This window comes from Cyprinodon tularosa, unplaced genomic scaffold, assembly GCF_016077235.1.
Source record: "Cyprinodon tularosa strain WSP-4 unplaced genomic scaffold, ASM1607723v1 ctg80, whole genome shotgun sequence".
Lineage (NCBI taxonomy): Eukaryota > Metazoa > Chordata > Actinopteri > Cyprinodontiformes > Cyprinodontidae > Cyprinodon > Cyprinodon tularosa.
The window spans coordinates 436368-449274 of record NW_024039563.1 but is presented as its reverse complement, the minus strand read 5'-3'; the positions used below and the strand labels follow the sequence as shown (position 1 = coordinate 449274).

The 12907-nt window shown below is 39.2% G+C and overlaps 1 protein-coding gene across 1 annotated transcript in view; it reads left to right on the top strand.

The window, feature by feature from the left end:
* The window catches only part of LOC119774187 (connector enhancer of kinase suppressor of ras 3-like), a 50452-nt gene that overhangs the window by 15182 nt on the left and 22363 nt on the right, over window positions 1-12907 (top strand). The window contains exon 2 of the mRNA XM_038271582.1: window positions 9721-9884. Within this exon, the coding sequence (XP_038127510.1) occupies window positions 9721-9884 (164 nt within the window). The remainder of the gene's footprint in view (window positions 1-9720; window positions 9885-12907) is intronic.

Genomic DNA, 12907 nt, shown 5'->3' with positions numbered 1-12907 from the left:
TTCTTACCTGTAAAGAGGGATATTAACTGCTTCATTAGTCGGACTATCTGCTGAGGTTGAAAGAATGCAATTATTGCTGTCATTTTAAAGGTATCATAAGACTGTTTTTTTTCCTTAGATAGGAGACAAAGAATCTTACAATCTTACAATTTGAGTTTCCTTGAAGTACAGGGGAAATGTTTGTGTAATTACAAAATAATGGCCAGAAATTCAATCTGGCCTTTACTGTAGTTTTTTTCTTCCATTCTCTATTAATTCTAAGTGAAATTAGGATTGTTTTATGTTGGATGTCCTGCAGAACTGGAGGAACTCCGTAATCTATAACAAAGTAAAACAAACTTTGCAAAAGACACAAAGAGAAAAAAACTGGGTCAGTTTTCAGCTGCAAAGACACTACCCTCACTAAGATAGTAAGCTCCCTTGTTTTGTCTTCTCCACGCCCTTAGCTTAAGGGCCAACCGTTATGGTTGCTCCGAGTTTGCAGGGAGACTCATTGAACAAGCCTGCAGCTGTTCTGCAGGCACTTATCTGCTGTCGCCTAGTTTTTCCTTTCCATTTCCAAAGGAAGGCTAAAATATCTTGCATATCCTACCTCGAGTTTTCTCATCCTTTTTTTAATCAAAGCTTCCCAAATATTTTCAGAATGTTAACATCTTCTAAATTCTCCTCTGATTTGAACACAGCTGAATGATATCAGAGGTTTGCTATTAAAATGTTGCTGCCTCGCAGACCAAACTGGAAGTCACACTTGCTGATCTACTCAAACCTTAACAGCTCCGTAACCTTAAAGCCCCCATCGCTCATCAGTCATCGTCCATCACTCTCTGCTAGAGACAGAGCTGCTTTTGTCCTCCAGTGGAAGGACCAGCCTCAGCTGCTTTTTCACACTCACGAGACTCGCTCAAGACAAGTAACGGCTATTTGTCAGTAGTTTGAGATTAAAGCCCCGTCCACACGAAGTCAAAACGAACACGAAACGCTGATATTTTCCAAAACGTTTGCCGTAAAGACGGAGACGTAAAATAAATGTGAGCGTCCACACGAATGCATGAAAACGCTGCAAAATGTATGCCAGGCCTGTAAGTGGCGCTGTGTTGCCAAAGCAAAAATAAGCGACGAAATGTTGGGCATGCACTAATATTTATACATGGTTGCCCTGCGGGTCTATTTTCGTGGTTAAGTCAAATTCAGGTGCTGAACTATGTGGTCGATATTGCTCTGTTCTTCCTGGAGATATTCCAGAAGAAGAAGATTCTGTTGTAAGCCCGACAGCAGGGTGAGTAGCATTAGCAGCAACGGCGCCATTGTTGTTGTGATGTGTTTAGAGGCGACGCTATGACGCATGCGTGTAAAAAAAAATATGCGGTTAGAGCGTAAAGATGGAAACGCGAAAACGGCGTTTCAGAATCTTCCCACTCTGAAGGCTGAAAAAAAAAAAAAGATCGTTTACAGACCCCCGAAACGCCGGCTTCGTGTGGATGAGAGGCTGATTTGGTGAAAAATTTGTGCGTTTAGGCCAGGGTTTGGCTTCGTGTGGACGGGGCTTAAGGTAGCCCACATGAAGTCATGTAGTCTTTGTTACCTACAGATAAGATTTTATATGGGTCCTCTGGGCTTTTACAGTTAAGGACTGAATACTTTTAGAACTGTGGGATCCTTTGCAGGGAAAACTTTGCACTCACTGATCTCCACAGGAGATTTAGTTGTTGAGAAAGTTTATGTCTTTATCTCTAAATTATGAAAAGATATTTCAAGCCCGTATTGTTGTTAGGGACCGAACGCTTCAGATGCAGGGATGTTTACATGCTTTGGTGCTTGTTTGCTGTTCTGTGAAGTCAGGCTTCAGAGCAAAGCATTCAGAGATGCGCACTCTGTTTCCCTTTAATTAGAGCATGCCTGGTCCAGCCAGAGAGCATTGTGCCAGAGCTGGGGCGAGTTCCCACAATGGAGCTGCTCAGTGGAGAACAATGAGTCAGATTCCTGACCATTCCCCACAGGTTCAGATGCTGGGCTTACATAGAAAGACAGTGGAGTTACAGTGGCTTTGCTATTCTACACCCAGCAGCTTTCCCACTGGCTACCTCGGCAGCAATACTAATGTTTGTGTGCGTCTGTATAATTGCGAGTGTGTTACTTGGTGACTGCAGCTCACAGTGGGAGCACAGGGAGGGGCTCATGGGGGAAGGAGCTTGTTTGGTTTGCTCTGTGGGATGCATCACTCTTTTCAAACCCCTGAGAATGCAAAGTTGGTCACCAGAAGCTGCATTGAAGGTATTATTGATCAGTATACTTGCAGGGGCAGATGGCTAAAGTTGGTTCAAACATGTTGGCTGATCCTGGATAATGCTTCATTTACTGTACCTGCTGGTGCCATCGCAAATCAAGTTACTGGTTGATTGAGTGTTGAAAAAAAAACAAAAACTAAACAATATTCTGCAACAGAGGGGAAATTTATGTTCTCAAAATCAAGTGCTTGCAGGCCTTTAAATAAGGCCTCTAACTCGGTCTCATTCAGTTTGTGTTGCTCACTCTTCAGCCCCGTGTTTGTTTATTCAGACATGCACTGATAATGCGTTTATAACCTGTTCTGCATGTAATCAGTGTTTAGTGGAGCTGAGCTGGTGGGTGGTAAGAAGACCCCACACTGAACAGCAGGTGACTCTGGGAGAACAACTGGGAATGCAAGGGAAGCACTGTTTTCATCAGTCACTGCCTGGTTCTTCTTTTTGCCACTGTTTGAGTGACTCCTGCTGTTATGTGAAATATTCTGCTAAATTCAAGGGTCAAGAAAAAGTAGTTTTCCATTTCTAAACAGTCTGAATCGATGAGACAAATTATGAATTCTACTTTCAGAACAAAATATTTCTCTATTGCTTTATGATGTTTTATTGGATCTTCAGCTTGATTGGTCCAAATCAAGCTGAAGGGACCTGTTGGGTCGAAACTCAAAAAATCAAATATTTCTTGCAGTCAGTGAAGCACAAATTTTGCTAGATTTTGCTGACAGTTTTCTTTGTTATGGATGCGGTAACTTAAGGTAAACTGAATATTAAGCCTTAGCTAATCTCAGCATTCTTTAGGTAATTAAAATTGTAGTCAGAGGATGGAGAGAAGCTGTTAACTATTTGCATCTGATTTAGCGCTTTACTGTGGATATGCTGATGAAGGTTCCCAGTCATCCAGGTCATAGTCATTCCATAACAATTCAAAAAATATCCATTGGACTTGGTTTCCAAGATCTGAAGACGTTTCGCCACCTCTCCAGGAAGCTTTCTCAATTCAAATGTCTGGATCAGCAGTGAGTTTGAGTCTTATATAGACAAAGCCTTGTATCGCTTGGAAACATGCAAATGGTAACCGATGAGTGGGTCGTTTGGTTCCATCGTTAGCCTGTAATATCTGAAACCTGTCTATGATTGTTAAGAGTCGGCCGTTAAGGAGGTATTGTTCACCAGCTGGAGCGGGTAGGTCCCTCGTTCCTCTGTGATGGGGTGGGGGGTTTGGTGATATCTTTACTGTGGATGTGAAAGAGAGAGAGAGACTTTCAGAAGATAACAGGAAGTTTAAATGAACTATGGCGACTGCTAATTTATATATGATTCATTCCTTTTAGAATTTGATTCTATGATTCATTTTTTTTAGAATGAATCATAGAGGTCTGTAAAAAACTCTAAAAAAGAAACCTGCTGGTGGTGATTCTCAGTGATCCAGGTCATGGTCATTCCAAAAAAGTTAAAAGCCATCCACTGGACTTTGTTTCCAAGTTTGAAGATTTAATTCAAAATGTCACAAATGTCGTTGAGTTCAAGGCTTTATAGTGGACCAACAACAAAGCCTTGTTATGGCTTAGAAAACATTAAAATTTATAATATATAAATATAATTTACTTATATCCTATACCAGAGACATTGATGGGGTATTGCAGGATAACAAAGAGCCCAAATGACTCCCCATTCCTAAATGGGCGACCCGTTCGTCAGGGTAAATTTGCATTATAAGCCAAAACAAAGGTGTTGTTTTGGCCCACTCTATAAAGCCTCAAACTCAATGTTATTTCTGACATTCTGAATTGAAAAAGCTTCCTGGATGGGAAGCGAAACATCTTCAAACTTGGAAGCAAAGTCCAATGGATTGTTTTTTTTACTTTTTTGGAACTAAGAAAGACTCTGACTTTCTCACAAACGTTACACTAAAAACAAGTGTTACACAGATGCCATTTTTTGGCTCCAATACCGATACCCGATACCTAGCTTTGCAGTATCAACCGATACCATACCGATACCCAGAGATGTCAAAAGTACTCACTTTCCGTACTTGAGTAAAAGTACAGATACTTGTGTTAAAAAAATACTCTGGTAAATGTAGAAGTACTGATTAAACTTCTTTACTCAAGTAAAAGTAACAAAGTACAGGCTTGTAAATTTACTTAAAGTATAAAAGTAAAAGTAGAAACCACTTTTTTCATGCCGTTGCCTACATTTTAAATGGATGTCTGCCAATAGGACTAGATCTCCGTTGTGTTCATTTTCAATCATCTCGTCGTCAATACTACTATGCTAACGCCACCGCCACCAAGCTGCAATGATTTGCAGCGAATGAATACCGCCGAATCTGTCGATTCATCTTGTAGTGGTGCGTCAAATGCAACGTAGATTCCCATCCAATTAGATTGAATTTGGTATTGATGACATGAAAAATAATAATGAAATGATTCAAAACTAAAGTAACGAGCCAATTTTTTAAAATGTAAGGAGTAGAAAGTACAGATATTTGTGTAAAAATGTAAGAAGTACAAGTAAAAAGTTGCCATAAAAATAAGTAGTAAAGTAAAGTAAAAATATCAGAAAAATCTACTTGAGTACAGTAACGACGTATTTGTACTTTGTTACTTCCCATCTCTGCCGATACCATCGGTTGGAAATTGATGTGTGTGTATATATATGAAGAGCTGCATACTACCTGGATGTAAAATAATTGCCATCATGGATTTGTCAAGCTGCTGCCTACCTTTGTGAATCTAGAAACAAAAAGACTAATACAAAGTGAATCCAGTAGAACTTTTTATTGCCTACCTGGAATAGGTGACAATAGTTGAATAAACTTTTGGCTCTCATAATGGTACCGGTATCCTATTTGTTGGTACTCGCCGATACAGATGACACCATTTTAGTGCTGGATTGGGGTCCCGCCCGATAATGGTATCGGTGCATCACTAATAAAAACCAAATGGCATCACATGTTTTATACATAAATCCCCCCCAAAAAATGTGTTCTTTGTTACAGTGATACAAAACACATACCTTTTTGGAAACATGTTTTCAAATCTGCCCTGATTGTGATGTAGTGATGTCTGTCCTTGCTCACCCACTTGGTCAGGTCAGACGACAATTACCAAGTTTAAAGTTACTATAAAACTTCTTCTAAAGCTTTTTCTCTTTAAACAGGCTTTAAAAAGCACTCACACGGCCTCGTCCTCTTACTCCCGTCCCTCACTTCATGATAAAGTGACACACTATCTCTTTTACTGGTTTCTCTGTCTTTAATGAAAATGGATAGTCCCTCACACACCCTGGCAGTCATTGATCGAGGGACAATAAATGTTTTATAACCCCTACAATGACCACAGCCACTTTTCTGTTCTACCCAGAATGTTTTGAGGTAATAGAGATGATGCAGTTGGAGTCCTAATATTTGCAGTCTGGATATAGGTGGGAGAGTGATGGATATCTCTGGTGGTGTTAACATGTCAGCTCTTTTATGAAGTGTCTGAAAAGAATTTGTTAAAAAAAAAACATGGAAAATGTAAACCCTTCATTAAGTCGCCTGATGTTTCCATTAAAGCGCAGTTAAGCTGTACTTTGTCTCAACCAATAACTTGGACCCTCTTTGACGTTTGGCACGGTGGTACCATTCAACAGGAAATGCCTTTTAACACAGTAGGAAGTAGAAACGTTACCTCTTTGAAAACTCCACTCTTTGTTTTCGTCTAATCGCATTAGGAGACCGGCCCCCAGTGTCTGTACTTGGCTCCAGCCGGCACTCAGCTCCCTTTTATTTTCAGTCTGAATTGAATTTCTTCTGACGATGCCGACCACTCAGAGGTTAATCTAACAATTCTCTAAAGTCGTGTCTGGGAATCAGTATGCTGAGGAATGAGAAGAATGCAACAAGCCTAACTGGACTTGACTTATGCGTTAGTTAATGGTTTGTCAAGTCGTGAAAAAAAATCCCCTTGTGACTCTGGGGGAATAACTTCAACTCTCATGTACAGTCGGATGTTTCCCTAGGATTCAACTGCTTGTTCAAAGTGAGCTGTTTTTGCCTGCTCTGGGAATATGGGTGGAAATTAGCACTTGACCTATAACCAGTATAATGCCTCTCTCCCCTTGAGGTTAATGTTTATTATACACTGTCCCTGTTTCTCTAAATAAATAAACTAAGCAAAAGAAAAAGTCATTCTTAAGATTTTACTAAAAAAACCATACAGTATTTTCTATACTTTAATAGGTAACATTCTCCTTAATAATGTTTATTCGAATTATTGGTTAGGTCTTTACAACATAAAAGTTGCTGGACTGTTAAAATTAGAGATCTACGGACCCATCTCTGAAATGCATCATAATAAAAAGAACAACCTTTAAGTTTATTAAGTTCAGTATTTCAGAAAAGAAATTCATATGACACAGGAATGAAGACAGTTTTTTAATCCCTTTCTAACCTGGATGCGTTCCATTGCATTAATCACCTGTGTATGGTGATGCCAGAAAGAAGGTTGAATCTTAAGCTGTCCTCCCCATAAAATGGACTTGGTCTTGCATTGAAGTTGAGTTTATCAGATATATAAACATTGCAGAAATATTGCTGGACCTTTGTCCAACATTTTGCCAAATTACAAGCACCCTTTTCAAGGCTTTGTATTGTATTTAATTTCTGAAGATGTTTAAGGCAATGTTTGGTTATAAAGCCATGTCCTGAGTTGAAGTTATTAACCATCAAGGGAAACAGATATATCTTACTGTTTGTATTGAATGTCATTGATACTTTGAAGCTATAGTTGATGATTTTTTTATCATGCTTGTCTGCATCACCATAAACTTTGATTTAATGTTATAGAGGTTACGTATGAGCTAGTGATGCTAGCCTTCCAATCTTATTTGGTGAGAGCTGACTAACAGGTTTGTTTGTTTTGGATTTTTGTTTAATGCAAACTGTCAGTGACAGGTGCACAGACTGAGCGTCAAAGACATCAGATGCTGCAGTTCAAAACGAGCAACTTCAATTTGAACGTGGATGGGTCAGCTTAATGTCAGGCTTTCTGGGTCCTGAAACCCTCGCTCTGACTAGTGTTGTTTGTGCGGGTGTTTGTGCATGGCATAGTGTGAAAGTGTCTCGCAGCTGACAGGCCTTTTAGAGGAGCAGGGCATGGGGCCATGGAGCTGCAGCTGCCCCCTCTCTGTGCGCTCTTTGGGCAGAGACACGACTTGCTTCCACACCCACAACTTAACGCACACATGAAAACACACACAAAGGCTTGTTTTTCCCTCCTCTGTTACGAAGGGGAGGCGTGTTTTGGGAAGTTTGTTTAGGTTCTTCTGCATTTTTAACCCTTGCTTTATCCTTCTTCATTCAGTGGCCACAGCAGTTAACGGTCAAACTTGTTGAACTTTAAATAGCATGAAGTGGCTGTCCCTGATGCAGACGAGTTTACTGCAGGCACCCACACCCATACTCGACACTTTGCTGTGCACGCATAAATATAGCCTCATTGTTTCAACTGCTGAACACACTTTGAGGTCTCAACGGTTGTTCTGTTTATGGTTTGTTTAGCTTAGAATTATGGCCTTCCCACCTATTCCTTATCTGCATTGCACACACTTGTGCTATTAAGACCCATGCTAATGAAACAAGTGTTTCATCTCTGTTATCAATGAAAACTGATTTTTCTTCTGGTTAAAGATACCAGCATCCTGAAACCTGACGGTAGCAGCCAGCTCCAGAGTGACCAGGACCTAAATTGGTGTCTGCCTTCTAAAATCATCTGTAATCTGAAATGAATGCAGTTTTATGAATGTTAAGACCATTATCACAATCAATGGTATTGGTTATTTATACCAAAGATGATGGTTGTCTAAACAGAAAACTGAGTTAGAGGAGCTTTTCTGCCAATAACACTCCTTGTGAAAAACCTGATGAGAACATAGTATGCAAAGTACTTCCAAACAGGGTTCCTTTGAAAAACGGAATGTTCCGTATTTAGAAATAGAAGTACCTGTCGCTTATTTACTGGAAAAGGAACGCACTTTGTCCCGTATTACTGTGAGAGTAAAGAAATAGTCAGTAAAAAGCTAATGAAAATTGAATAACAGGGGCACGTTACGTACAAAACTTACGGTAAACTTGTTCCCCTCCCTGTCCTGCGTTTTGACCAATGAGCTGACAGCCTATATGTAACGATCCAGAATACCCTCATCCCATTGGTCGAGCCAAGTGTTGCTCAAGGAGAAGATAGCGGGAGACAACAGAGCAGTATGGAGGACGAACAGAGTAATTTAGACGCTGATTTACTCAGCTTTAATCTGCAGCATTCAAAGACAGACAACTCCTCACTGCTGCAAGAGCTCCGAGAAAATAAAAGTGTAAAAAGTAGGCAACCGTCACATAATGTGGCATTGAGCTAATGATTTTTTTTTTCTGTTTTACAACTGTAGCCTACAGTTATTGCATTAAAAGCACAAATATGTTTACAAGTTTGCAGAAGTTTGCTGTTGCACCAAAAATGTGCACTATTTATTTATTGTTTTATATTAATTTTTACAGTTTGAAGTTAAGCAGGACAGGCTTATGTTTAAGATAATTATTTTATTCAGCAAAGTTTGTTATTTTGTATTAAAGTGAATTGCTGGATAATAGTTTGTTTTCCATGTGTTCATGTCACTTGCAATTATGCATCTAATTCAATGCAGATTTGAATCAAACAGCTAAAAAATATCATTTCACACACAAAGGAAGGCTAAAAAAACAATGACCACGCCAGGAAGGGTAAAGACAATTTGGTCAGCTGGCATGAGGAAGAGGTGTCCTTTTTTTTCAGGGACTTGGCAAACCTACTTCCAAATATAGAATGTAAATCAACAGTGACACCTGCACTTCACCCTGAAACATGTGTTCAAAAATGCTTGGTGGGAGGTCAACACCCACCTTGTTGTGGAAATTCGCCGACGTTATTTAAGTTCAGCAAATGTCCTCTTTTGACTGTCTTTTGGACCTGTTACACCATTTCTACATGGGACCAAAAATGTGGAAACGGAGCACCTTCACCATATCTAAAGTGATCTATGGATCGAGTCAGTTTTCCCTTCTAAAGGCATCATTGTAAATCTTAACATTCTAGCTTAGTAGTTTTGCTTCTGGTTATGGAAAAGCATGTCTCTGCTACACTCTACTAAATTGTGGAAAATATAGTCTTTTACCTCAGTTAATAATCAATCGTCTTTGTAAAAGCCTGACCAAATGCAAATCAGGTGCAAGAAATTGTACAGCTCAACTTTGGTCATTGACCTTCTGGGTCAAACAATTGACCTCAACCAATGGGACCAATCTTTTAAATAAGCTAACTGCATACTTGAAAATGCTAAATTATCCCTTTGATGTAAACATTTCAGTGGTAATATGATGTTTTTTTTCATTGGATTTCATTATTCCACTCCTGTTTGTTTCCAGGTTTGGATGATAGCTTGCAGCAGTATGTCAGCAACTTTGAGAGGGAAAAGATCAGTGGAGAACAGCTATTGAAGATCACTCATCAAGACTTGGAGGAGCTTGGCGTGGCAAGGATTGGACACCAGGAACTGGTCCTGGAGGCTGTGGATCTTCTCTGTGCTTTGGTGAGTAGATGTGAATTGGTCCCATTTGGTGTCAATCATCAGGGACTAAACCCATTAATCATAAAATGCGGTCATGAGCTTCAATTTAATGTCAGCCAAATGGTGTAGAATTTTCCACATAACATAAAAAGAACAGAATTATCCCAGGGCGAAGAGACCGCGGGTGTCCACAGAGGTTTACTGCTCTGCTTGCCAGTTTGAAGCTGTAGGAATGTATTTTCCATCTTTTCACATCTTCAGCTTCACCCAACGGTCTGTCATTCCTGCACTCCAAACAAAGACATATAAATATGTCTTTCTTTTGCTCTCTAGCATAAAAATAAAAATAAAAAAACCTACATGCTAAGTTTCCCAAGGAACTCAGGTTTTCTCACAGATGGGATTAATTTGGAGTTTTATCACTTCCTGTGCCATAAAGGGTCCAGAATGTGTTCTTTGCATTTTTATCAGTGTCAGCATTTTGAACCTCATGTTCCCCTAGAACACATTACATTAATCACCTGCGTATGGTGTTTTTTTTGGCAGAAAGAAGGTTGCATCTTAAGCTCTCCTCCCCATAAAAGTTGAGTTTTGACTCTAAACTTGGTTAAAGCATCCAACAAATATACCTTCTCCACTATGACTGAACAGCTTAAACACTGAGGATTTATCTTCAAGTCTTAAAAATTTGAGAGAAAATGTAGCTAAAAATGAAGTCAGCTTTAATAATTTATTTTATCAGATATAAACCTTTGCAGAAATATTCCTGCACCTTTGTCCAACATTTTGCCAAATTACAAGCACCCTTTTCAAGGCTTTGAATTGTATTTAATTTTTGAAGATGTTTAAGGCAATTTTTCGTTATAAAGCAATGTCCTGAGTTGAAATCTTTTTTAAAAACACTGATCAACAAATCTTCAAGAAACAGAAAGAAGATGATTGTAAACCAACCAAGTTATAGCGGTCTGTTTAAAGGGATAGAAAAGAAAAGGTGATTGTTTGTCAGGCAACCAACTAAGATACCCTTACAGTTGAAAGTATCTGTTTGCTCTGAGCTTTACAAATATGGCCTTCTGTAAAATTTGGCAAGAATAGTGAGATTGATTGTAAGAAAGCCAAGAGTGTACCAAGCATAGCGCATTCTGGTATTTAAGGCTAGATCTAGCATTCTGTGTTCTAAATGTTTGCAGAGTTTAACTGATTTTCCACCAAATACGACTCACCAAAGTTCCAGCAAAACGCCACGGAGTCGGCTATATTCTCTCTCTGTTTTTCTTTTAGTCCCGCCCCCCAGTCAATCAGAATTCAGAAAAATGGTAATCACCTAAAAGCAACTGACCTTAGGCAGAACCAAAAAAAAATCACATATACACAGCAATCTAGTCTTTCACACCTCGTGTTGAACTGTACTTTGCATAAAAAACTATACAATATTTTCCCCTCTCTAAGTGACAAAACACAATATTTTAATAGACTTTTTACTTCAACTGTTTATTTTTTATGTAACCCAGAGGGTTACATAAAGAAACCATCTTTCCATTCAACAGAAATTTGAATTTTGATTGTTCAAAAAAGGAAATGCAAATTTGCAGTGTATCCATTTGGTTCAAAGCAAATTAACCAAGGACACAAAGGCGTCCTACGTTGTCGTCAATATTGCGGCGTCCCGCATGGCGGTAATAAACATGGGCTGAATCTCAAACCCACCCCTAAACCTCCATTTGCGCGTTCCTGTGGAGGTTCCTCCACATAAAGGGCCGTCCCAGACCACTTAGTGGACGGCTCAGCCCTTAAATAGCGAGTCTGCATCAGTGCAGTGTCTCTGGAACTTGGCTGCGTGTGCAACGTCAAACTATTGGCAGAGGAAACGTGTGCATTTTAATATAAGTTCTGCTGGTTTGCTGCATCTTCATCACGCTGACAGAAAATCACAAGTAAAAATAAAAAAAGATGTAATTAATCCCTAAAGGTCCTCTTTAAGATTTTACTATATAAAAGTATTGTTATATTATAATATTTTACTGGATTGATGTATTTTTAAGAAAATTGCAAACATTTGATGTTAGCTTAACTTGCACCACAGAGACACAGGGTGTCATTGTGTTGCCATAGCAACGACTGCTTTCCCACCCCCATTCACGTTTATACCCCCCACAAACAATCCAGGCACCTTCCACGGCTGTGAGGGTGACTTTATTGCGAGTAACACTTGATAGGGAAGAGTTAGTGTTTAGGGGGCGGTTTGGGATTCAGCCTGGAAGTAGAAGCTGGAATCTACACTGCAAAAAATAGAAAACTAAATCTTTTTCCCTAAAATAAGTGCATTTTTTCTTGAACTGAGGAGGTAAGTGAGACACTTTGCTGATGGAACAAGACAAATTACATTTAAAATAAGAAAAAACAATTGCTTTGTCTTATTTCAAGAGCATTTTATCTAATTATCTTACTTTAGGAGTAAAGATACTCATTCAATTGGCAAACCACCTATTTACCTGCTCAAATTAAGGTTAAATACACTTAATTTAAGAAATGTTTTCCCTATTTCTAGATTGTTTTTGCAGTGTAGCTCTGACCACAGATCAGTAATGTTGGAAAGTTCTAATAGTTTTAATGTGTTGCTATTGGGCAAGTTGTTCTTACTTTAACATGTCAGCAATGGCGATTTTGCTTCCAGCCATGTTTAGGTGCATAATAGGAACTTCTGGGACAACTTAAGCAACAGCTGATCAGTCATGTGAGTTCATGTGCTAGGTTAGAGCCGATTTTAAAAAGTGTTTCCATCTCCCATTTTGCGCACCGACGTTTTCTGCAAAAGTCAAAAACGGCCTCAAGCCAGCGTAAAAACGTTTTTGTGAATTTTTGCTGTTTCCACCAAGTTTATCTAATGTGATATTTCAAAATGCATTTTAGAAAAAGCTGATAGAATGGTAACTAAAGGTGTGGAGGAAAATATTTTTGTCAGATGAGCCCCGCCCATCATCCTGAGGACACCATCCCCATCTTTTGTTTCCTTTATCTGAAAGAAGTGATTCATCCTTTATCGG